The sequence below is a fragment of the Chrysochloris asiatica genome, unplaced genomic scaffold (genome assembly GCF_000296735.1).
Source record: "Chrysochloris asiatica unplaced genomic scaffold, ChrAsi1.0 scaffold00130, whole genome shotgun sequence".
Classification (NCBI taxonomy): domain Eukaryota; kingdom Metazoa; phylum Chordata; class Mammalia; order Afrosoricida; family Chrysochloridae; genus Chrysochloris; species Chrysochloris asiatica.
The window spans coordinates 8,703,460-8,730,366 of NW_006408648.1; the positions used below are offsets into that span (position 1 = coordinate 8,703,460).

General features: G+C 36.2%; 1 protein-coding gene across 13 annotated transcripts in view; it reads right to left on the bottom strand.

Annotated features, from left to right (window-relative positions):
• Positions 1–26,907, bottom strand: part of DLG1 (discs, large homolog 1 (Drosophila)) — a 315,798-nt gene that overhangs the window by 146,135 nt on the left and 142,756 nt on the right. For 5 of the 13 annotated variants that reach the window (XM_006869400.1, XM_006869402.1, XM_006869404.1 and 2 more), the window contains exon 5: positions 2,392–2,490. The exons of 3 other annotated variants lie outside the window; for them this stretch is intronic. In XM_006869400.1, coding sequence (XP_006869462.1) covers positions 2,392–2,490 — 99 coding nt within the window. Of the gene's footprint in view, positions 1–2,391; positions 2,491–24,452; positions 25,011–26,907 lie in introns of those variants that run through there. 5 more of the 13 variants (XM_006869411.1, XM_006869409.1, XM_006869412.1 and 2 more) reach the window with 3 other exon arrangements.

Here is a 26,907-nt window from a genome sequence, read left to right on the forward strand (position 1 = left end):
CATAGAAGAATTGATGCTTTTGAGTTATGGTGTTGGAGGAGAATATTGAAAGTGCCATGGGCTGCCAAAAGAGCCAATAGATCCGTTTTGGAAGAAGGGTAGCCAGAGTGCTCCTTGGAGGCCAACATGGCCAAACTTCATCTCTCATACTCAGGACATATTGTCAGGAGGGACCAGTCGCTGGAGAAGGATATCATGTTTGGTAAGGTGGAGGGTCAGAGAAAAAGAGAAAGATCCCCAATGTGATGGATTGGCCAAGTGGCAGCATCGATGGACTCAAGCGTGGCAACAGTAGTGAGGTTGGTCCAGGATCGGGCAGTGTTTCGTTCTGCTGTGCATAAGGTCTCTATGAGTCGGTACCGACTCGATGGCACCTAACAATAATACAAAATAAAAAATACATTGATTCTGGAAAATGAAGCACATCCGTAGGCTTTCCCAGATAATACAGCATAAATAAACTATTCTCCATGGACTTTTGTAGGGTTGTTTACAATTTGAGTATAGGTAAAATAATAGGCCTATCTGTTGTGCACAAATCCTTAAAAAAAAAAAAAATCCCAGATCTTGCTTTATTATCTCAAAAATACATAAGACAACACTAATAACATGAATAGCCAAGTCCTGATGTGGTGTTATCAGATAAGCAGTGGATTCTTAACTGCAAGGTCGGCAGTTCAAGACCATCAGCAGGCTCCTCAGAAACCCTATAATAGGTTACTATGAATCAGGAATGATTCAACAGGACCTATAAACCAATGCTTATTACTATGTGCCAGCTACTACACTGTATCCTTCACTTGCAATAATTATCCTTTTAGTCATTGCAATAACATTTTGAGATCATACCACTATCTTCAGTGTTACATCTGAGTTAACAGAAACTCAGTGTGGTTAAGTAGACTTAACCACGTAAACTTGCATAGCTAGTTAAGTGGTATGTCTGTAATTCTAATCCAAATCAGTATGATTCTAAGGCCTATAGCATTAACTTAATATTATGCCATGTTTCAACAATTTACAAGTGTAATGAGACGCGAAATTAGGAAAACTTGGAACAAATAAATTAGGGATATCAATATGAAAGGACGGTCCCTTAAGGCAACACAGAACAAAATTTCAGTGACGTTTAGAAAATGATTTTCCTATGAAATAGTTGAATTCAAGTGACAACTGTAAAATAAACTTTCAAGTTTCATGCATCTTAAAAAAAAATACTGTAATTAATCCCTAGACACTTGGAATGTTAGTGTTACAATAATCCTTAGATAGTTCACTTGGTATACCGTTTTATTTATAATTTCTATTTCTTCTCTGAAATACAGAAAGAGTAACTATCAGGATTACGGTTTGATTCTTGGCAGTTTAAATTATTTTCATAAAGGTCATATAAAATCAGTAGTCTTAAATATAGACTGGTCTTACTATAATACCTGTAGCTTCCCCTATAATCCTACTTTTTTTTTTTTAATTAATGCTCCTTTTAATTTTACTTTTTCAGGAGATGGGGAAGGCTCCTGAAAAGTAAGTGACAATTGCCAATATTTATTCCCTTTTATCCTCAGGGCTTATCTTGAAACTGTGTTTACAAAACAAATATTTTTACTTAGATTTTGTTACTGACCAATAATAATAATAATCTAAGATGTATTTATTCATATTTTCAATAAGTTCTTTCATATCAAAGATCATTATTACTATACTTAATACTACCATTATTTTCACTTTGGGTTGAGTCTGTTGCAAAGGTTATTAATATCATTCAAATCACCCCTTGAGACTACTAAAGCTCTGAAAGCTAAAAATTTTCATATTCTCTGATAACTGGCTACTATTTTTGCTTTTTGGTTGTTACATGCTTGTAAAACTCTTTTAAAATTAACTACTTTCAGGATAGTTTTAAATTTACAGAAAAGTTGCAAAGATAGACAAAATTCCCTTACACGCCATACACATTTGCTATTATTTTTAACAGCTAATAAAAGTGAAGTATGTCATCAAATGACAGAAAAATGATTATTTCCAAAGAAGATAAATATATCCTAGGAAACAAGATGACAAACCAAATACAAGATCAGGAGGATAGTAATTTTTATTACTTTTAAAAAATGAACAAAATTTTCTAAAGCAAAAATATCTGAAAACTCCTTCAAATATGTAAGAACAAAGTCAAGGAGGTTCTACATTATAAAGACAAGTTTAGAACTTGTCCTATTTCATAGGCAACTTAATAAAATGGCAAATGTGAATCCATTTTTACTAAATCCCAATATTTAACTCTTGAAAATACCCAATGGAAGTCCAAATATAACAAAGAAATAGAATTAAAATAATACAAATTAAACATTAAAAGCAAAGCAAATTTTCACAAAGTAAAAATAAACTAATAACCTGTGGTATGGTGGGTAGGCTGACAGTATTCTCAGCAGGGACTGGCAGGACAGGGATCACAGGGACATTGGGAGGAGAGGGAGGTACAGCTTCTGTTGGCTAAAAATCATCAATGACAAAAAATCAGGAAAAAAACACCAAAATAAAAGGGAAACACTTAGCAGAAAGTTGTGACATACAGTTTTTAGAAATAACTGAAAAATAGGTAAAATATTAACACTGTTTCAATTTAAATGAGAAAATGCCCTCTTCAGAAATTATGTTAGTAATAATTATACCACCAATAAGTTAAATGATTTTTAAGTTAAAATGAATGACTGTCTTTAGATTTATAAAATGAAAATAATAAATGATAATGATTTATAACACTCTGCCTTCTAGGAGATAATACACTTGGTTTTATTAGATCAACTGAAAAATATTTTTCAAATATTTTTTCAAACATATTTGACTACTTTCCTCTTAGCATTCAGAGAGCCAAAAGGCATGCAATTAGATTTATGAATACACAAGCAAAAGATTCAAAGAATTAGACAGAAGATAAGGTATTAAAAACATTTAATGCAGGAGGGTTAGATAATCACTTAAAATTTTTAGAAAAATCATCTGGCAACAGAAAAAAACAAACAGCATGACAGAAAGGGAAGAGCTGGAGAACCCTAATGACATGAATTACAATGTCTGACCACTTCCAATCAATTACTATGTTTCACTTGATCCAATTATTTTTAAAATGACTTAACTGGAACACACAAAAGGAGTTTTGTAACAAGAACCAATCCCTATAACATTGATTAATAAATATTTGCTATCAAAACAACACAGAGTGCTTCAAAAAGTTTGTGAAAATGTTCCATTATCTTAATTCATTTTTCACAAACTTTCTGAAGCACTCTTGTATTTTACATATATAACAAAACACTAAATCAAGTAGATAAGAGGACACTGTACATCAACAAAGACTTATAAAGGGAAGAACAAGTGGTTAAATATGAACAAAAATCCTCAGAAGAGCAAAAAAAATAAACCTAGTTAAAATCTAACTTATACAATTGTCCAATTCTAGGAGATATTTCACATACCATTTTTTCTTTAAGGGTGATAGCAATGAACACCCATGTTAGGAGTTTCTAGACTCAAGAATGAGAGCTAGAATGCATTTTCCCAGAGTAATAATAACAAATGATAACAAGATAGCTGTTGCTGTTAAGTGCCTTTTGATCAATTCTAACTCATAGTTAACATTGTATAGGGTTTCCTAGGAGCAGCTCGTGGGTTTGAACTTCTGACCTTGTGGTTGGCAGTCCAATGCTTATCCTATAGCACCACCTGGATTCCATATAAGATAACTGAAGTGGTATTAAAAGTACATTATGAAATGTAAAGGTAAACATTTTGTAGCAAAAAGAGGGGAGTAGTTGACTTTGCAGTCCAGGAACAGAGGTCCCGGGGTCCCATCAAGGGAGAAGAGCAGAGTGTGGGACCCTACTCAAAGAAGCAGTGAGATGATGGCGTGGAGAGATGGAGTGGCTGGGGACTCTGAACCCAGAGAGGGAGAGGGGCTGTGTGCTGATGACCGAGGGGCAGGCTTGTGGAGTATACTCTTTGGTTGTTTGATGATGCAGGGAGGGGATTGTAACCATGGCAATGAAAGGATATACAATAGGATGAATGTAAAGCTAATGTTCCCCCATGTAAACTATCACATAATTCACAAAACATTAAAAAAAAAAAAAAAAAAAGTACATTGTTGAATGTAAAACTGATGATCTGCCTTGTAAACTTTCACTCAACTCACAATAAATAAAACTAAACTAAACTAAAATAAAGTACATTATGAATAAGGTCTCTGTGGATCCGGCTTTGGAATCTCATCACCATTTACGTATTGTTCCCATGTTGTTGATGTTGTTAAAGTGCCATCAGGTTGGTTAAAACTCATAGTGACTCTGAATAGGTTTTCCACGGCATCTGAACCATTAACTTTACGGTTAGCAGCCCAGTGCTTATCCTACAGCGCCACACATAGAAAAAAATATTCTGAACTTCATAAATAAATATTAATCACGTAAATACGCATCATTTAAGTGAATCTCTTTAGTAACGTTTGAAAACCCATAGGTTTTAACTCTGAATTTATGTCAAAAGTGGTGTTATCAAAACAGTAGGAAAAGTTTTGTTTTGTTTTTAAAGATTTGCTGTTAAATTAACTGGATAACCGTACGGCAAAACAAATGAAACCTGATCCCTACCATACACCATGTTTAAAATCAATTCCAGACAGTTTTCATGAATGAGAGAGAGAGAGAGAAAAAAAAAAGCTTTTATAAGGTAACCTGTTGGAATATTATCATGACCTGGGTGAAGGCAAAAACCTTTTGAGCAGAAAATTGTAGGCTGCTGATTGATGGTAAAGCAGAGTGAGGACAGCCTGTGTGCGAAGGATGTGGATGGGATGAGAGAAGCCTGACACAAGGTATTGGAGTCTGGGCAGGATGAAGAGTGTATCATATGGGTAGAGCAGCAGCACTGTTGTTGGAAGTCAAAGAGACACTAAGAGAGTATTATGTGAGTGGCAAAGGTAGTAGCAGTCTGGAATGAAGTGTGAGAGCCTGAGGAAGGTAAAAGGGGGATCTGTTGGAACCTGAGCAGAGTAAGGAGGGTACATCTAGAATGCCAGTAGTGATAGGAGAATGCCTGTATAAAGGGGATTTTGATTCAGTCAATATAATGAGAGCCAAGGTTTCTCATGCGAGGGACTTACACATAATGAAAGGTACAAAATAAGAATGAACCCCATGGTTTCAGACTAAAATTGGGGATATTAGTATGAACACAATCATCACTATAAAAGGTAGAGAAATAAATATAAATATGTCTATGCACATACACATATGCCCTCTAGGATAATTGTTTAATTTCAACAAGTACAATACCAGCCTGGACCATTCTTGTTGCACCAGAAAATAAGAAAGTGCTCAAATAATGAGAGCATGAGAAAGAACATTCCAGAGGCTTCTATTGGCCAAATTAAGAATAATTTGAGGTTCAAAATAAACACTGGTAATAATAGCATAAACACATTGTACAATAAGAATCCAGGCATCTATACGAAAACAAATTCAGGCATACCTCATTTTATTGTGCTTCACAGATAATACGTTTTTGCCAAGTAAGAGTTTGTGGCAACCCTGGACCAGGAAGGTCTATTGCATAATTTTTTTCATAGCATGTGCTTACTTCTCATATTTGTGTCACAGTCTGGTAATTCTTCACAATATGTCAAACTTTTTCATAAGGCTACTGCACACTAAGGGATAGTGGTTACAAGTCAGGCTACAGGTTACAAGTCAAGCTCACCGTCAGCAGTTCAAAAGTACCAGTGGTTCTACAAGAGAAAGATGAGGCTTTCTGCTCCTGTAAAGATTTACAACCTCGGAAACCCTACAACAGGGTCGCTATGAGTCAAAACCAACTCCACGGCACATAACCACCACCACCACCATTGCACACTAAAATACTACAGTATAGTGTAAATGAACTTTTATATGCACTGGGAAACCAAAATTTTAGGTGACTTGCTTTAGGTGATCTAGAACCAAACCCATAGTATCAGTATCTCTGAGGTATGCCTATAAATACATGAATAAACAGATGGGGGAAGAGAAAGCATTTCCTTACAGCAGAATGCCAGCTTAAAAGTATAGAAGAAATGATAATATTACAAAATGAGAATTTAGCAACCATCCAAGTAAAAAAAATCATTCACAAGGAACATTAATGGATGTTAAACAAGTGGATGAAATTTTGAATGAGCTATGTGTATGTGTGTATTAAGTATCTTCCCTCAAAATATTTATTCCAGTGGAGAAACCTAACAGATTCTATCTTAATAATCAATGCTAACATCACTATTAATGAGACAAATCAAAACCATATGCTTCCTGATAAAATGTAGTTAAGAACAGATCACTACTGTGATATTCTTATCATAAACTGAATTTACTCATTAAATATAGGATAAATCCTAATTGAAAGGTAAACTAAAAAACAACTAGTTGTAGTCTTCAAAAGTGCCAAAAGTCATGAAGTCTATAATAAGTTTAGTTTCTAAATGTTTAAAAAAGTTCGAGTAATACTCAATTATTTTCTTAGTAATGATCTCCAGCCCTAATAACATGATCACACAGTAGCTGACTAATACTCCAGCATGCTATTTTTTTTTTAAGTAGCAAATGTTACATTCAAAACAAAACATAAAACAGACAGTGCTCCAAAATCCATTATGATAAACTATAAATCTTTCAATGCTACATTTAAACTTCACTGTAAACTTTTATCTGATACAATTTTTAAAATCATAAAACAATGCAAACCATGCTAATGCACACTTTATAGGCCACTGAACAAGTAAGTATTTTGAAAAAGAACACATGCTGCTGCCTCTTTTTAATAAAGGCAATCACTTGTGAGAAAGTACTCAGAAACCAATGACATTAACACACAATTTCTAAGCCATGGTTTAATAATTCATTCAAGAATCAATAATTCCAGAGCAAAATAATTCATCTAATTTACTTGAAGCAAAACAATACCTCTAAACATAGCGTAGTGGGTTACAAATCAGGCTGTAAACCTCAAGGTTTGCAACTACCAGCTGTTCCATGGAAAAAAGATGAGGCGTTCTGCTCCCGTAAAGGTTTACAGCCGCAGAAACCCTGTACAGGGTCACTATGAGTTGGAACCCACTCCACAGCACGTAACAACAACAAAGTATTAATCAAATGAACACAAGATATTAGATTTGGTAATAGAGTAATATTAAAGGATAAGAGGATGTTTGGAATGGAGAGAACATTATGAAATTCTGGGAAGTTATATAAAAAGATTCTAAATTGGTAAAAATGTCAAACTTAAGATTCTAATATAATGAACAATTTACAATAATATACAGCAATCATTTAATATTTGGGTTATTATAAAAAAACAATTTAGAACAAGCATTTTAAACTTATATAAACATTCTGAAAAACCTTATATACATAATTCATTAATTAGAATGATTACTATGCCATCATCTTTGTGCTGCTCCCTTCTGTCACTCAGTTAAGATCAGCTACAAATAGTGTTTTTATGTTTGTTTTTTAATTTTTACCATGTGACTAACAATAATCTCAGTTGTTTCTATCCATAGCAACACCATGGACTCATTAGCCTCTAAAGCTGCCTTCAGAGACTTGTTTCCATGACAACAGAGGCTATAATATTAATACTGTTTCAAAGAATACTGCAGAAGATGATAAATTTTTGTAAAATAATGACTAGACATTTTTAAAAGTACAAGTATTAAATTGTTATCTTTTGGAAAATGTTCAAATATTTATTTATTTTTTAAAGTAAGTTTACATTTCACACCTAATTAAACACTTAAAATTATGAAACAAGCTTTTAAACAAAACAGAATTTCATAAAAGTGGCCTGAAGTCTCACAGTGTATAATATGCACTGCTTATCTACATTTATGACTAATACAGTCCTCCCAAAGGAGCTCTGGTAGCGTATTGGTTATGAATTAGGCTGCGAACCTTCAGGTCAGCAGTTTGAAACTACCAGCTGTTCCGCAGGAGAAAGATGAGGCTTTCTGCTCCCATGAAGATTTATAGCCTCAGAAACCCTGTACAGGGTTGCTATGAGTCAGAACCGACTCCACAGCACAATAACAACAGTCCTCCCAAGCTTCCATTCATTCAACAACATATGAATAATGAGCGCACCTACTACCTTTATGGAGTCTTGGTGTGGCACTATAGGGTCAGCACTGGACTGCTAGCCACAAGGCTGGTGGTTCAAACCCCTCAGCTTAGCCCTAGAAACTCTAGACAGGATCACTATGAGTCAGAACTGACTTGACAACAACTACCTTTATTAAGGTTCCTGGGTAGCACAAATGGTTAAGCACTCGACTACTAGCCAAAAGGTTAGAGAGGTTCAAACTACCTAGAGTTGCATTGGGAAACAGACCTTGCTATCCGCTTCTAAAAGATCACAGCTTTGAAAACTCTTATGAAACAGCTGTACTCTACAAATGGTCACCATGAGTAAGAAGCAACTTGACAGCAACAAACAACTAACTTTCACTGAATTCTTTTCAGGTTAAAATAGCTAAAGTGGTTTTTAATCATGTGCATTATGAATCTTGACTAATATATAAAGAGACAAAAGAGACAGATAGGATGCTACTGTGATAATCCAGTTCAGAGTGCTTTGTGACTTAATGGTGCGGATCGTGAAATGGCTGAGTAGACAAATCAAAATAAATTTTTACTTTGAAATTGGCATATCTGGTGACTAATTAAGAAGTGAGGCGTGAGGAAAGACTATTAAGAATAACATCCACAAAGGCCACCAATAAAAATGATCTTTTAACATTATAGTTAGCTTCAGGCATAAAAGATTTACAAAGCTATCTGAACACATTAAAACTTTTTCCTCATTAAATTACTTATCAAAATAATTTTCACAACATAAAATGGAACAAAGAAAAATAACAATACTGGCCAGCACCTAATGTCTTATCTTACAGTAATGTGTTATACAAATGAGGTAAACTAAGTTTATATTATATAAAAAGATTCAAGAATGTATGTGGCACTATAGAATAAGCACTGTGACTGTTAACTGAAAGGTTGGTGGTTCAAGCCCATCCATCACTCCTCGGAAACCCTATACAGCGTTGCTGTGAATCGAATCTGACACAATGGCATGTGACAGCAACAACTTGACAGATAGTCAGACATAAGCGTTAGCAAATTTTTTGGTTTCTTCGATAAAAAGAAAAAGTAACTACCCTAGGGCTACTTTGATTTAATTAATATCCTTAATCCAAACTATCTGGCACTTCAAAGTAAGTGTGCCTATTAGAAGAAAGCACAGTAAACTTACAGAAACTTAGCTTGGAAATCACTGTTTTCAAATGAAAATAAAAATGTTTCTCATGACTTAATTATTATAAATATTCTTATTTTATCTAAATGCTCTTCTGTCTGTCATTAACAATGTATAAACTAGAGCGGAGGGGGCAAAATTAAAAATATGTTATTTGAATCATCTACATATGACACCCATGTCATAACTACCTCAAAAAGAAACAGCTATAAGATTAGATGTATTTTTAAACAAATTACCAGGGATACTAAACATTAATTCTTAATTTTAAAATTACAAAGATGGAACAGGAAAATTAATCTAGAATTTAACACTACATTCTAGAAACATGGCTGCAAATTTGTTAGTTCAGACAGACAGACCATCTATTTGCTATTTCTACTTCCATTTCTTGATATTTTGTTAAGGTTTATCATTCCTTCATTATGAAAAGATCAATTCTACCAGCATTTAGCTGATCATCTTGTACTAGTAGAAGGATGAGCCAACCAAACAAATTTTGAACTATACAAAGATTGAAAACTTGGATTTAAAGATATGGTTACATAATTAACAAAAGATGAAACTACTACCCTCAATATGCTTTTTTTAAACCTGATTTTATTAGAATGTGGCTAGAGAAACATACACAACCCTGGACTCCGAACCCACAATTACTAACTTAAAACAGGCTCTTAAGGCATCCTGTTGTTATGTGTTATCAGGTCAGTTCCAACTCATACCAGCCCTGTGTAAGGTTACAGGGACTGTAAATCTCTACTCTACAGGAGCTGAAAACATCTTTCTCCCATGGAGCAGCTAGTGGTTAGAACCAACACACAATCCACTACTCCACCAGAGACCTTAATGCATCCTGAAATAATATTTACCCTATTCTATTCATTCATCTACTCATAAGTTTCAACATGATTCAGGGCTCAGTTATTTTTCTGAAGTCTTCTACTTAGTTTCAGTAACACTGAATACCCAAATATCCTATATACATGCTCCTAACAGTAGTGAGGTTGGCTCAGGATCGGGCAGTGCTTCGTTCTGCTGTGCATAGGATAGCTATGGGTCGGTACCGACTCGATGGTACCTAACAACAACAAAAACTATAGAGCCTACTTGCTATCCAATACTCTGCTGAGGGGTACACAGTAGCTCTATAGGGTAAGAAGTGACTGTGGGTCACAAGTCCAGTGATTCAAGCCCACTAGCTGCTCCACTGGAGAAAGATTAAGCTTTATGTTCCCACAAAGATTTATAGCAATGGAAATCCAATTGTTGTTAAGTGCCAGAGAGTGTGTTCCAACTAACAGTGACCCAGCACAGGGTTTCTAAGGAGTGGTTGGTGAGTTTGAACTGCTGACCTTGGGTTAGCAATCCAGTGCTTATCCTATAGCACCACACCAGAACTCCTCAGAAACCCTATATAGGGTGGCTATGAGTCAGAACTGACTCAGCACCACCTAACAAAATCTATGCTGAGAATGCACTTGTCCTAGATAGCAACATGGCTCAATCCCACAACTTGTTCAATGTCTTTCTACTCAAATATCACCTTCAAGTTCAAGTCCCTCTTGGTTATCCTATCAGCATCTGAAACTCACATGTAAGCAACACACATTTTTTTATTGTCTTCTATCTCTCTTTACCTTTTCTCCAGCATGTCATATTTTAATTATGTTTACTATCTGTCTTCCCCTCTTATATACTGGTGTTACTGTTAAGTATGGTGGAGGACCTACATTGTTCAGCAAACTATTGTGAACCCGGGTGGAGAGGCCAGACAGACGCAAGAACACCCACACTTGCAGATGATACCTATTTGACTTCAATGACTGGATAAACAGAAGTCAACCCGAAGAAGAAAGAAGAGGAAAAAAGTGTCATCTGATACAATTCGATAAACATGACCTACACCTATGAATGCAGTAGCTCAAAAGACGAAACAAATCCCTGCTGCAAGAACTATTCCCACCCCCTCCACACAAAGGGTAGACAGGGATGGGCAACTTGGACATCGGCTACCCAAAATGGGGGGAGGGATACAAAGGCAAGAAGTGACTGGTTTACAAGCTTTCAAGAGGGAACCTAGATCCAAAGGGCGTGTTGGAAGGTAGAGTCTCCAGTGAATAGTGTCCAGCCTGTCCAGGAAGGGCTGATGAAACGAAATACAGAGGGGTCTCTTGTGATGCAATAGTAAATAGTTGTTAAATCAGGACTGATAATGAGGGTTGGAAATCTAAAGGTGGACATTTTGTAGCAAGGAGGGGAGTGATTAACTTTTCAGTCTAGGAGCGGAGGACACTGGGACCATCGATGGAGAAGAGTGAAGAGCGGGATCCTACCCAGAGAAGCAGTGAGGCCTGAGATAGAGGCAGAGAAAACGACGTCAAGAGATGGTGTGGCTGGGGACTCGGGATCAGGAGATAGAGAGGGGCTGAGGACTTTGTTGGGGGGGGGGGGGGCAGGCTTCCAAGGTACACACTTTGGTTGGGTGAGGATGCATGGATGGGATGGTAATTATGCCAATGAAATGATAGATGATGGAATGAATGTAAAGTTAATGTTCTCCTATGTAGACTATCACACAATTCACAATAAAACATTTAAAAAACAAAAAAAGTATGGTCGAGGAGCTTCTGACTCATAGCAATCCTGTATAAGGTTTCCGAGGAGCAGCTGGTGGGTATGAACTGACGGTTTTGCAGTTCTAACCAACCCTGCGGTCCTGTGCTTATCTTCCAGTGCCACATCAGGACTCCCTCTTTTACAAAAGTTTTATAAAAGCAAGAATTTTGGTTCCATCCACTCCTGTATGCACTCAGTGTCTAGGATAGTGTCTAAGACAAAGTATTTAATAAACGTTTGCTGAATAAAAGAACATGAATAAGAAAATTAGTCTATCGCACAAGGCTAGCCTCCTTTTCAGACAATTAACCAGTACAATAAGTTGTTTTTGTTGTGAAGTGCCATCAGTTGATTTTGACCCACAGTAGCCTGGACAGGGTCTCCGAGGAGCAACATGTGGGGTTTCAACCACAAACCTTGTGGTTAGCAGTCAAGTGCTTATCCTATGGCGCCCACATCTGGACTTTTAAAATAGTTCAAAAATAGTTTTATTAAGTCTTTACTGTTAACCACTACATTCTACTGCAATTACAACTTTTTGAAAAAAAGGAAATAGACTATTCCATAACCCTTAGAAAAGGGGCTGGCAAACTTTTTCTGCAAAGGGCCAGATAATAAATATTGAAGGCTTTTAAATATGGTTGCAGCAATACATCGACAGAGAGCTGCCAGAAATTCAAGCTAGATTCAGAAGAGGATGCCCTATCAGTGGGATCTTGGCTGAAAGTAGACATTGTCCAAAAAGATGTCTATGTGTGCTCTGTTGACTATGCAAAGGTATTCAACTGTGGGTCATAACAAACTCTGGATAACAATGCAAAGAATGGGTAATTCAGAACATTTTACTGGGAAAAAAAGTGAGGAACCTGCACACAGAACAAAAGGCAGTTGTAAAGGCAGTAGTTCAAACATAACAAGAGCATATTGAATGATTTAAAATCAGGAATGGTCTCAGTCAGGGTTATAACTTTTCATCACACTTATTTAATCTGTATGCTGAACAAATATCTGAGAAGTTGTATTATATGAAAAAGAATGTGGCATCAGTACTGGAGGAAGACTCAACCACCTATGATATGCAAATAACATTACCTTACTTGCTAAAAGGAAAGAGGACTTGCAGTATTAATGAAGATCAAAAAGACTACAACCTTCAGTATGGATTGCACCTCAATATAAAGAAAACAATAATTTCACACTGGAGCATTAAATAACATCATGGTAAATGGAAAAAAGATTGGAGTTGTCATGGACCTCATTTACTAGGATCCACAAACACCACTCAGTGAAACAGCAGTCAATAATCACGGGCTGCATTAGGCAAATCTGCTACAAAAGACCTCTTTTTAAGGAGTTCACAAGCAAAGCTATCAGTTTGAGAACTAAAGTGTGCCTGACTCAAGCCATGGAATTTTCAATTGCCTCGTATATATATGAAAGTTGGACTATGAATAAGGAAGACCATAGGAGAACTGATGCATATGAATTTTGGTGTTGGGGAAGAATATCAAAGGGACCATGGACTGCCAGAAGAAGACACAAATCTGTTTTGTAAGAAATACAGACAGAATGATGCTCAGAAGCAAGGAAGGTGAGACTTCGTCTCTTGAACTTTCAGCATATTGTCAAGAGGGACCAGTCCTTGGAAAAGACATTATGCTTGGTAAAATGGAGGGTCTGCCAAAGTAAGATGCCCAATGAGATGGAATAACACAGCAACAAGTGGTAGCAACAAAGGGGACAAACATAGCAAAAATTGTGAGGATGGCACAGGACCGGGCAGTTGTGCATACAGGATCTCTATGAGTCAGAACTGATGAAATCAACTTGATGCATGTGTGTGTGTATAGTTATTAAATGCTATATATGTGTATCTACATGTCTATATATTTGTTGTTGTTCAGTGCCGCTGAATTGGATCTGACTTATAGCGACCCTATATAGGGTTTCCAAGGAGTGACTGGTGGGTTTGAACCGCCGACCTTACAGTTCAAACTGACCTTGTAGTCCAGCAAATTATCCTATAGTGTCATACCAGGACTCCATGTTTATATTCACACACGTTTTTGTTGTTGCTATGTTTGGTTCCAACTCATAGTGATCCTATATAGGGTTTCCAAGGGGAAGCTGGTGAGTTTGAACCACTGACCTTGCGTTTCAACCCGATTTTGCAGTCCAGTGCATTATCCTGCAGCACCACACCAGGGCTCCATATATACATGTACAAATATATGGTGGTGATGTGCTGTGGAGTCAGCCCTGATTAACAGGGATCCTATATAGGCTTTCTAACGTTGCAAATCTTTATGGGCGCAGAAAGCCATATCTTTCTCCTGTAGATCCTACAGTACTACACCAGGAGTCAAGTTATCTACATATACACATACATTTGAATGCATATATATGCAACATACATATATGTTGTTTCTGAGTGCCACTGAGTTGATTCCAACTCATAGCAATCCTGTATAGCATTTCTGAGGAGCAGTTGGTAGGTCTGAACTGCTAACCTTGTGGTCCACATTACACTACTGATCTTCCAGCGCCACACCAGATGTATATGTGTGTGTGTGTGTGTGTGTGGTTGTTGTTGTTATGTGCCGTGAAGTCGGTTCTGACTCATAGCAACCCTGTACAGGGTTTCCGAGGTTGTAATCAGGGCTCCTTTATAAGCAACACTTCTATATAAAATGGTTTAGTGGCCAAATTATGTTTGTTGTTGTTGTTGTTAGGTGCCATCGAGTTGGTACCGACTCATAGCAACCTTAGGCATAGTAGAACAGAACACTGCCCGATCCTGGGTCAGCCTCACTACTGTTGCCACGCTTGTATACACACACATACATACATACACACACACAATGACTCCTGGTATGGCACTGTAGGATCAGCACTGGACTGTGTATCACAAAGTCAGCAGTTCAAATCCACCAGCTACTTCTTAGAAACTCTATATACAGGGTCTCTATGAGTCAGAACTTATCTGACAGAACTTAATAATAGCAACATATATATATGTTCATATATATCTATAAAATACATGTGTATATATTACACATATATCTACAAAATAATACATATCTATAATATATATATCTATAAAATACACGTGTATATATTATAGCTAGCTAGTTAGCTAGATAGATGAAATTCTGGTGTGGCACTATAAGATAAGCACTGGACTGCTAACTACAAGGTTAGTGGTTTAAATCTACCATCCACTCCTAAGAAACCCAAAATAGGGTCCATATATATGCCTACACACACGAGTCCTGGTATGGCGATGTGGGCTAATGTGTCAGACTACAAAGTTGTTTGAACTACAAGGTCAGTGGTTCAAGCTTACCAGCTGTTCCTTGGAAACCCTCTACAGGGTCGCTATGGGTCGGAATCAACTTGACAGCACTTAACAACAAATTGTATGTATATATATACACACACACACACACACACACACACACACATATGTTGGTGTTCTGTGTTGCTGAGTCAGTTCCAGCAGTTAAGACGGTTCTACCAAGATTAGCCAGAGTTGATTACAGAAAAATGAGGCTTTGTAATTTAGCCCCCAGCTTATGATCTCCTCCCCTTTTTTATTTTCTTAACATCAACAAAAAAATGTGTAATACAATCAACTGACTCCATTCTTCCATAACCATACCACTTCACACTCCAGAGGTGACTGAATCAATCGTGTTTAGGTATCATGAATACTGAAAGTAATGCTGAGAAATGGGACTAAATTGGGGCTAAAAAGGTAACATAAGGAATGGGCAGGGTTCTTGTTAAGAGGTGAAAAGGAAAAATCTTTTTAACACATTTTATCAAGGGGCAGTAGGAGTTTTGGTTAGGTATCTCCTAAATTTCTAGTTTCCAGATGTCATACATAGCTAGTTGGTTTACTTGCATAAAACTGGTTCTGTCTTTGCTGATTGATTTGCATATTCCTATAAAATTATATTTTAATTGGTTTATTTAAAGTCTGTTACATAAGGTGATAGTCTGAGGAACTATTTTTACCTTTATCCAAATTCTAAACTCTATTATCAAAGTGGCTGACTGGTAATGTTATCTAAACAGTTGTTGTTGTTAAGTGCCATCAAGTTGGTTCCGACTCACAGGGACCCTGCATAGGGTTTCCAAGGAGCAGCTCCTAGGTGGATTTGAACCACTGACCTTGTAGTTCTTAGTCAAGTGCTTCTCCTACAGTGCCACAATAATAGCTGCTAGTAAAAAGCATTAACATGAAAAAGGATTTTTAAAAGAAACTAAGAAAAACGTTGAAGAGAATTTGTTTTCAAATATATAAAAATATACATGGCTCACAAATCTTCCTGAGAGCTTTGAATTCCTTATGAAATTTAAATGAGATTAGAAAATACTATAATGTATACCTGTTAATTTTCAAGCAATAAAACCACAACCTAATGCATTATCTTAGAGTCAATTCTGGTTCACTGCCACCCTACAGGACAGAGTAGAACTTTCTTACAGGGTTTTCCAAGGCTATAAGATTTACGGAAGCAGATTGCTACATCTTTCTCCAACAGAATGGTTGGTTGATTCCAATTGCTGACCTTCTGGTTGTTGTTGTTATGTGCCGTGGAGTCGGTTCTGACTCATAGCAACCCTGTACAGGGTTTCCGAGGTTGTAATCAGGGCTCCTTTATAAGCAACACTTCTATATAAAATGGTTTAGTGGCCAAATTATGTTTGTTGTTGTTGTTGTTAGGTGCCATCGAGTTGGTACCGACTCATAGCAACCTTAGGCATAGTAGAACAGAACACTGCCCGATCCTGGGTCAGCCTCACTACTGTTGCCACGCTTGAGTCCATCGATGTTGCCACTTGGCCAATGCATCTCGTTGGGGGTCTTCCTCTTTTTCTCTGACCCTTCACCTTACCAAACCTTCTCCAGTGACTGGTCTCTCCTGACAATATGTCCAAAATATGAGAGACGAAATTATGTTTAGAAGCTCCAAATAAGTACGTGACAATAATTTGTTTTTGCATTGAAGAAGTATTTATCAGGTGCATTTACTCTAGGAAAGTAAGAGAAGAAAACATGCACACTGTAATCCCATCTCTACTGAAGTTTACGGTTTACCAACTGAGATTAAACAAGTCATTTTCCTTACTTAAATTGCACTTCTTAACACAGCTATAACTTTGCAGTTGTAGTAAGTGACAAGAAGTACAATTCTAATGTGAACAAACACTACTTGAAAATAAACAACAGGTAAAAACATGGTTCATGGTGAATCTCCTGGCCCAATATCAAGATAATATGGGACATTCATTTTCAACAATATTGTAACACATTACTTTAAACGTTGTTGTTGTTAAATGTCATCAAGTCACTTCTGACTCTTAGTGAACCTGTTTATGTTTTCAGAGGAGCGGCTGGTGAGCTTGAACCACAGACCCTGCAGTTAGAACAAATTTTGCAGTCCAGTGCATTAACCCAAGCTTAATAATTTGTTTGAATATATTTAAGAAACAAATATTACTAATAAAATATCTTTCTCTACCTATGTGTCCTCTACCTGTTGACATATAGAACCATGAAACCATAAAAACACTGAATAGAAACTATGATTCCTGGTGTAGTACTGTAGGATAAGCACTGGACCACAAGATCAGTTTGCAAGGTTGGTAGTTCAAGCTCACCAGCCACTCCTCGGAAACCATATATAGGATCACTATATCCTCGCACTTAATTACTAACTCAAAAACCCTATACAGGGTCACTATGGGTCGGAACCAACTCGACAGCTCTTTACAACAACAACGAACTATGGCCAATCTAATCGAGATTACATTACAATTTTTTGAGTTTTAAAAGCCATTCCCAGGGAAATGGCAAAGAAATCTGAAGGAAGTCTGGGAGTGAACCATGAGAATTTCTGGATAAAGAAGGCTCTCAGATGGCCACATGCAAAACTAATATAGCAAAACTAATATAAGAATTAGGAAGAGGTGAGAAATGGCATTGCAGATATTGCCAGGGCCAGATTGTTGTTAACTGCCGTAGAGTCAGTTCCGACCCATAGCGACCCTGTACAAGGGCCAGATTATACAGGACCTTTTCAGCTATTGTTGCTGTTATTATCACTAAGTGTCGTTATGTCAGTTCTAACTCACAGTGATCCTGGATAGCTGTTTCCAAGGAGCAACTGATAAGTTTGAACCACCAACCTTACAGTTCAAACCTACAACACAGTCCTGCGTTTATCCTACAGTGCCATACCAGAAGTCAATGATAAATAAGAATTTTTTTGTAAATGTCATCAGGAGCCTTGAAAAGTATTATCATGCACTGATTTGCATTTTGTAAGGATCAACCTGAATGCTAAGTGAAGAATAGAAGGATGAAAGGAAATAATGGAAAAAGGGAGATCAGTTAGATGTCTACTATCGTAGTTCAGGCAACAGATGAAAGTTATCTGAATTAAATTTGTAGTTGAAGAAGTGGTAAAAAGTGGTCAAATTATAAATATATCCTGAATTCCTAGAGCTAGTAAAATTTGTTATTAGACTGGATATAGAAAAAATAAAATATGATTTTAAGGATTTTGTCAGGGGGAGGGATATAATAAACAATACAATTAGTTCTGTTTTTAGCATGTTAAGTCATATTCATGGGGATTAGCTATGAAAAATGTACTGGACTACAAGGTCAATTTGAGCTGCAAGATTGGTGGTTCAAACCTACCAGTTGCTCCTCTGAAGTCTTATACAGGATCTTTAAGAAGCATAACCGACACGATGGCACTTAACAACAAAACAAAGATGTAAATATTCAAAGGCACAGGACTGGATGAAATCACCTGAAATATGTGTACAAAGAGAGAGAGAGAAGGGAATAAATTCAAAGACTAAATAAGGCATGAAGCATTCAACATTTACTATTATTAGCTGCTGTCAGGTCGGTCCCCAATTCGTGGTGACCCATGTACAACCCATATAGTGCCTAGTCCTGTGCCAACTCCATTTTCAGTTGCAGGTGGAACCTTTGTGATTCATAGGGATTTCACTGGCTGCTTTACATAATGAGATCACCAGGCTTTTCTTCCTAATCTATCTGGAAACTCAATTTAGAAAACTGAGGTTGGCAGAAAAACAGAAGAGCAGTATCTAGAAAGTGAAGGAATAAAGAAATTACAGAATAAAGTAATATATTCTGCCACAAGTTGTTGTGAGGTCCAGTAGAAATGGGGACTGAGAATTGAGCACTGAATTTACTAAACTATACTCCACAAAATGGACTCCTGATATGGTGCTGTGGGTTAGTGTGCTGGACTGCAAAGTCAGTTTGAACTGCATGGTTGGCGGTTCATGCTCACCAGCCATTCCTTGGAAACTTTATATAGGGCCGCCATGGGTCAGAACCAATTCAATGGCACTTAACAACAACAAAACTCCACAAAAAGGGATTTTATGGTTGTTTAAATGAGAAGTGTTACCGTAGATTTGTATGCTAGTAAAAATGGCTAAGTAAACAGGGAAAGAAAGGTACAGTGAAGACAGAACAAATTTCAGAAACTTTTGAGTAATCAAAAGGCCTGAGATATACTCAAAAATGAAGAGTTAGCTATAGAACATAAAAGTTCATTGAGTCAGTTCTGACTCATTGTGACTCTATACAGGGTTTCTATGACTTTACTTTAAATCTCTGTGGGAGCAAAAGGCCTCATCTTTCTCCCAAGGAGCAGCTGGTGGGCTCGAACTGCAGACCTTCTGGTCCACAGTCCAGTGCTTATCATGTGGAGCCAACGTGCACCTTAGTAGGCTAGAAGGTAAGATTAAAACTATCATTTGAGATTGACATTATCATTATCTCCAGTTTTTTTATACAACGTAAATCCAATGAATAGCTTTAAAAACTAAATTCTTTGTAGTCCATAATGCACCTGTTTAGGACAAATAATTCTTTTATACAATTAGCCTATATATTTTTCCACATAAATATCTAAATAGATTTTTCTATATTTTTAGTTGGAAGCTCAGTGGCTCTATACGATAAACCCTGGATTATGAACCACAAGGACCATTGTTAGGAAAAGAACGATGAGGCTTTCGCTCATGTGATGATCTGTTGTTGTTAATGCTGTTAAGTGCCATCAAGTAGGTTCTGAGAGCCTTGAAAACCATATACAGGGTTGCTATCAGTCAGAACTGACTCCATGGCACATAACAACAACATTTTAATTTAGGATTAAGGATTTTCCTTTAGGCAGATTACTCAACTCATGTGGCTAATAAATTCACTGTTGTGAAAACTACATTATCTTCAGTTACAACAAGTCATTGTCTATTTTATTCACTTCTGGGACAGAGTTTTATTGCTTTCAGCTTAATTTGGTATGTCAAGTGTTTGGGGTGGGAACCTATTTGAATACTTACAATGATCTTTGTTACAGATTTTCAAGTAATACAAAATACATGAACAGTTGTGAAACACACAATTAAAGTGACCTAGCACTTCACAACTGTTCAAAGTTTATATGATTACTAGACTATCAATAAACACTGATATCACCAAGAAGTTAACACTTTTCACTGATGAACTGATTAGTTCTTAAGCAGCTAAATTCCTTAAAAGTCTGCTGGATATGAAAACTGTTTCAAATTATTAGAAGGCTGAATGAGTATGTTGAACAGGATAACAGATTGGCATCAAGTGATCATACACAAGAATGAGGGGCATTGAGGCAAGGAATCAATGAGGGCTTGATATGTATACAGTCAATTTTTCTACGCTATAAAACTATTCAAGGAGCTCTGGTAGTGTGGTGGTTCCGAATTGGGCTGCGAACCTCACGGTCAGCAGTTTGAAACTACCAGCTGTTCCACAGGAGAAAGATGAGGATTTTTGCTCCCGTGAAGATTTATAATCTCGGAACAGGATCACTATGAGTCAAAACCGACTCCACAGCACATAACCACCAACCACCACCACCATAACACTAATCAAAATAAAGAAGAAAGTGGTACGAATATCTAAAGAGAAAATTTTACCCTCAAAGAAACTAATTCAAGAATTTGAATGAGGTATTAGTACATGGGTAGCAACAAGGAGGAAATGGGATAACTGTTGTTGTAATCAATGAGATGACACAAAGTATATGATTATAGTTGAATGTAAAACTAATGATCTTGTTTACAAACCTTCACTCAATTCACAATAAAAAGTTTTTTTTTTTAAAGTATAATCTACTTTAACTCTATAGATAATCCTTTAAAGTTAGGGCAAACATATATATGGCCTTGATCAATGACTGAAAAAAAGAAAAAGAAACTAATTCATGAGAAATTCATCTTAATATTTTCTAATTTTAACTTTATGACAAAAGTAAAAGGCAGCCTCCAAGTACATACATGCATACCACCTGTATGCAGTCAAAAACTAGTATAGACATCCTTTTGCTACGTTCACCATGGTTTCTTCCTGAGCCTCTCTCTGTCCTCCCCTTAGTCACTTCTTTTCCAAACATTCAATTCAAATTTATAATAAAATCCCATAATATAAACTTTGGGAATACAATAAAAAAAAAAGATAAAGACAGTTTGTAAATTCCATGGTAATAATTATTGGGCAAGGACTGAAAGGGGCAAGAACACTAGGTATACTGGGTTATTTGTACAGCTTTAGGAAAATAAAGTCACTTAGTAGAGAAGAGAGAAAATCCAATACATATAAGTATCTAAGCAATTATCAGATTATGAGGTCATATTACAGATTTTGGAAGGCCAGGAGATAACAAAGTTCCAGATGACTGAAATGGAAATTAATTAATTAAACAGCATTTATTGAACACCAACTACGTGCCACACCCTGTCTTAAGATCTGGTAGTCTTGAAGTTTATAATTACCAGTTTTTGCTCATTCTGGCATTATCTGTTATTAGCTGATGAACTTATTAATCAAGAAGCAGTAAGTGACTTCCTATAACACATTAGGAATTTCAGTAGAACCTGACACATAAAATCAGATATGAACATGGATACTTCACCAGTCAGTCCTCGGAAACACTATACAGGGTCGCTTTGGGTTGGAACCGACTCGGCACTTAACAACAAACCCCCATCAAGCAATTTAAATGAATCAGTAAATAAATTATTTCTTTATTTACAGAAAATTGGGAAGTTAACAACAAATCAGAATGGCAACTTTCAAAGTAATAAAACTTGATTTAATGAAAACTCTCCAATCTGCCAAAAATATTATATGGCACAGCTACACTTAGATTCAATGCTAATCTTGCTATCATATCTTAGAAAGGAATTTTTCTGACAACAATGAAAACAGACTTGTTAATTTATCTTTGCTATTAATTAGTCACTGAACAAAACACTACCATACTATTATATTTACCGGTATAAAGTAGATGCTCAAAATATCACTATGAAATTTCATCAATCTTTTTAACAATGCACAAATCATTTCTGGTGCTAAAACATAAAGTTGCCAGTCATGAGCTCAGCAAATAAAATAACAAAATACATCTAACATCTTTAACTAAGTTCCAAATACGTCTGCAGTTCTTTTTCAGTGCCATTACATTTTATCCTTGAAGTTAATTCTAATGAGATACAACAAATACTTGGATATATGAAATATCTAACTCATCATACACTGAGTATACTTTTCTTTATTAGTTAGAAAAATGTACAAAATGAAAAATTTCATATTGGTAATCCAAAAGAGGAGAGAAAAAAACTAAAACCTATGATCTTAGTCTGGACTTATAGAGATAAAATTTTTTTAAAAAATGAAAAAACACAAGGTAAGTTTCAGCAAAGACATCTGAAAGAAATAAAATCAAACTCATTTATCAGTATTCAGAAACAATATAAGTAAAATGAGGGAAAAATACAATTTGAAATAGGTTTGTTGGATCAATTGCAAATAGGACATTAGTAAAATTCTGACTATTGTCATACAATATGATAGAAAGCTTTTGCTCTAAATCCTAGGTAACCATACTGTGATTCTGTCATGTCAACAGTTTCCCACATGAATTATTTTTCCTGTCTCTTTTTTACATGACCTTAACATTAATAAGACAGTACACCTCAAGATGAAATACAGGTAGCAGGTAACAGTAGTTGCATCTGTGTATATATAGTACACTCACATATATACAGTTTGTTTAAGTTTATATATGTTTCCTCTTGATAATGGAATATACCATTTCATATTAATCTACAATGGACAACAGCATAAGAGAATTAAGCATCGAAGTCTTAAGTTGCATCCTTTTTCAGAAATGTAATTGTAGACAAAATCAATTAGTTCAATTCTTGGGACAGTAACAATCTAAGAGTTAAATGAATTATTGCCCCACAAAGAGTTGTGATTATAAGTAGCCTCAGTGTTTATAAGAATATGATGAATGACTGCTTCTATAATTCCCTTTCTAAAATACAAGAAAATAAGAATTTATTTTAAACAGATGTTTTAAAATCACAACTATTAAAAGAGAATTCAACAATCAAAAAGAAGAAAATCTTGTCAGCTAGATTAAATATATTGAACTGTTTCTGTTAACTTCAAAAGGTTTATTTTTAAGGCCCTCGGGCATGTGCATATATATGCATCTTATTAAAATTTAAATATTATGAATGTCAAAGGACAAAAACATTCTCAACTTGCTTTTAAATTTGACTGATTCTCATACTTATGTTTTTTTCTAAATTTGAGTATCTGTTGAAATTGTATTTTAAAATATGAATATTCTTCCTACGTCTCTTACATTCTCAAACAACAGCTACTTCACTCAAGCTAATATTAATTTAATTTTTATTTTTTTTCTTCCTAATTTCAGTGTTTATTTCCTCCAAAGGGGGATTTATGTGATTTTTTTTTTTAATTTGGAGAATTTTAGTGTCTTAAGAACTGTCATTGACTTTAAACTATGATTTTTAAACTGTCATTTTAATATTTGAAAAGAAATTTGCATGGTCATTTGTTTACTATAATTTTAAGATCTATGGTAACAGCTAACTATATTAAACTTAATTGTTTTTAAAATACTAGACAATGAAAATACCTTGAATTATCTCCTGCTCCATTACTGAACCCATCTCCCTAAGGCTATTTAGTGACATATAAAAGCTAAATAGTCAAACAAATATTTTTTTCTCTGGCCAGGCATCATAGTTTATAACATATAACACTGTGTAGCAATAAACAAGCACTATTAATTTACAGTCTACTTTATCCTTGAATGGCTTTATATTTTTAGATTAGTCATTCAACAAAATCTGACACTATTTTGTTTGGTATTACATAAGAGCATAAGGGAAAATATTTTTTGTTACCCTCTTTGTGCTCAACTACTGCATAGACAGACTGAAAACACATCTCTGCACAGCCAAGGTTTCAGTGGATAATCTACATTTATTTAATAATAAGAACCCTGTACCAAGACATTTTTGCACATCAAATGTGAACAGATATATATTGAAAATAATTTCAACAAGTGGTATGTTACCTGGGTGGAGCTGGTGGCTACCGAGATGCAGTCAATAAAGCTGTGTCTTCGAGTGAAAAATGCAACTATCTGCTGCCAGCGTGATGGTTCTGGCTCAGCTTGTAGTTCATCTGACGAGCCCTTTTTTGCCCAGTGTTTCTGTTTTGGGCCTACCGAGCCATGGCTAGAGCTAGTATTGCCTCCTCGACTGGCGCGAGAGTACAGAAGTGTGTTGTTTCCGAAAATGTAATTCATCTCTGCAGCCCTGCAGGTGGTTGCCAAGCAGTCTTACTTCTCTACCAGCTGCTGAGTGGTGAATGATCGGTAAAAACTGCAGCTAGAATTACAGCAGCATCACTTGTAGATCAGGGAAAATAAAAACCGTGAGAAATGATGTTCATTTTCTCTGCAATTTCTTCTCACAAAAGAGCTTGTATCTTCCCTCTGTACCTGTTAGCTGTATGATAGCCGAGTTTATTTTTGTAGACAAAAAAGACAGCATAAGGTGGCTTTCTTTCTCATGATTATTTTTTTCACCAGCGTCTGCAGGAACCAAAAGCTGTTCTTTTGTTAGCTGATAACTAGATGAACTGAAATCCAGGAAGTGAGGTCGATTAGCAGGTAAAGGATGTTATAAACACTGAGCTACCAAGACTCTTTGTAGCTGCCTGATTTAATATACTGGGTGGAGAAAACCTGGATTACCAAGTTTCAATCACAGTCTGTAGTAAAATCCAATGGCATCTTCACTCCTTATATAAATTAAACATGAACTGGATTAAAACATAAAAGAGGATTCTCATTGCCAATCGCTCTGATTATTTAAAATAATTTAACAAAAGAAGCTATTATCATTCACATACAAATGTTTTATACCAAGAAGGAGCTTACATTAATTAGCAAAGCTTCTAAGTTTTTTAAAGGTACTATTTACAAGTCAGGCTTCTAATCCCATAGTCAGCAGTTCAAAACTACCAGCCATTCTGTGGAAGAAAGATGAGGCTTTCTGCTCCCATAAACATTTACATCCTCAGAAACGTTATACAGGGTTGCAATGAGTCACAATTGACTCCAAGGCACATCACCACCACCACTTTATATAGCACTATTTTACACAGTAGGAGTCCTGGTGTGGCACTGTGGGATAATGTATTGGACCACAAGGTTGGTCTAAACCACAGGGTCAGTGGTTCTAATTCACCAGCTACTTCTTGGGAACCCTATTTAGGAGCACTGTGAGTCGGAACTGACTCGATGGCACTTAACATTTTATATTAAGGGATCCTGGTGTGGCGCTATAAGATAAGCACTGGACTGCTAACTATAAAGTCAACTGTTCAAACCCACCAGTTGTTCCTCAGAAACCCTTTATAAGGTAGTTATGAGTCGAAACAGGCTCAACAGCACTTAACATTTTACATTAAGAGGCCCTTGGCTAGTGTAGCACTGTAAGGAAAGTACTGGACTGGTTAACTGCAAGGTCAGCAGTTCAAAAACCCATCAGCTGCTTTCAAAATCCCTAGATAGGGTCACTATAAGTCAGAAGCGACTCAACAGCACTCAACAACAGTTGATATTGCAAGCCCTGGTGTGGCATTGTAGGATAAGCACTGGACTGTTAACCACAAGGATAGCAGTTCAGAACCCACCAGTCAGTATCAGAAACGTTATCCAGGGTTGCTATGAATTGGAACCAACTTGACAAAATAAACAACAATAATGTTTATCAAACCCTGAGAGAATCTAATAATGAAAGCAACCTATTTGTAATGTAGCACAATCATTTTATATAGCATACTGGCTTTTATGCTTTGATAATAAGACTACAGATAGTAACTTGAAAAATAAGTAGGTTTTGGCTTCTGAAACTGTGATGGAAAAGAATCATTATCAATCAAGAAATTATTGGTCCTATCCCTTTGCATATTATAAACATTAAAACTATCGTTGTTGTTAGGTGCCATGAAGTCAGTACCAACTCATAGCGACCCTATGTACAACAGAATGAAACACTGCCCGGTCAGGGTCCAACCTCAAAATTGTTGCCATGCTTGAGCCCATTGATGCTGATACTTTGCTAATCCATCTTGATGGGGGTTTTCTTCCTTTTCTCTGACACTCCACCTTACCAAATGTAATATGCTTTTCCAGCAACTGGTCCCTCCTGACAATATGTCCAATGTATGAGAGATGGAGTCTGCCCATCCTGGCTTCCAAGAAGCGCTCTGGCTACACTTCTTCCAACACAGATCTGTTTGTTCTTTTGGCAGCCCACGGTACTTTCAATATTCTTCTCCAACATCATAATGCATCAATTCTTCTACAATCTTCCTTATTCACTGTCCAGCTTTTGCATGCGTATGAGGTTATTGAAAATACTATGGCTTGGGTCAGGCGGACCGTAGTCCTCAAGCTGACATCTCTGCTCTTCAATGCTTTAAAAAGGACTTGTGCAGCAGATTTGCCTAATGCAATA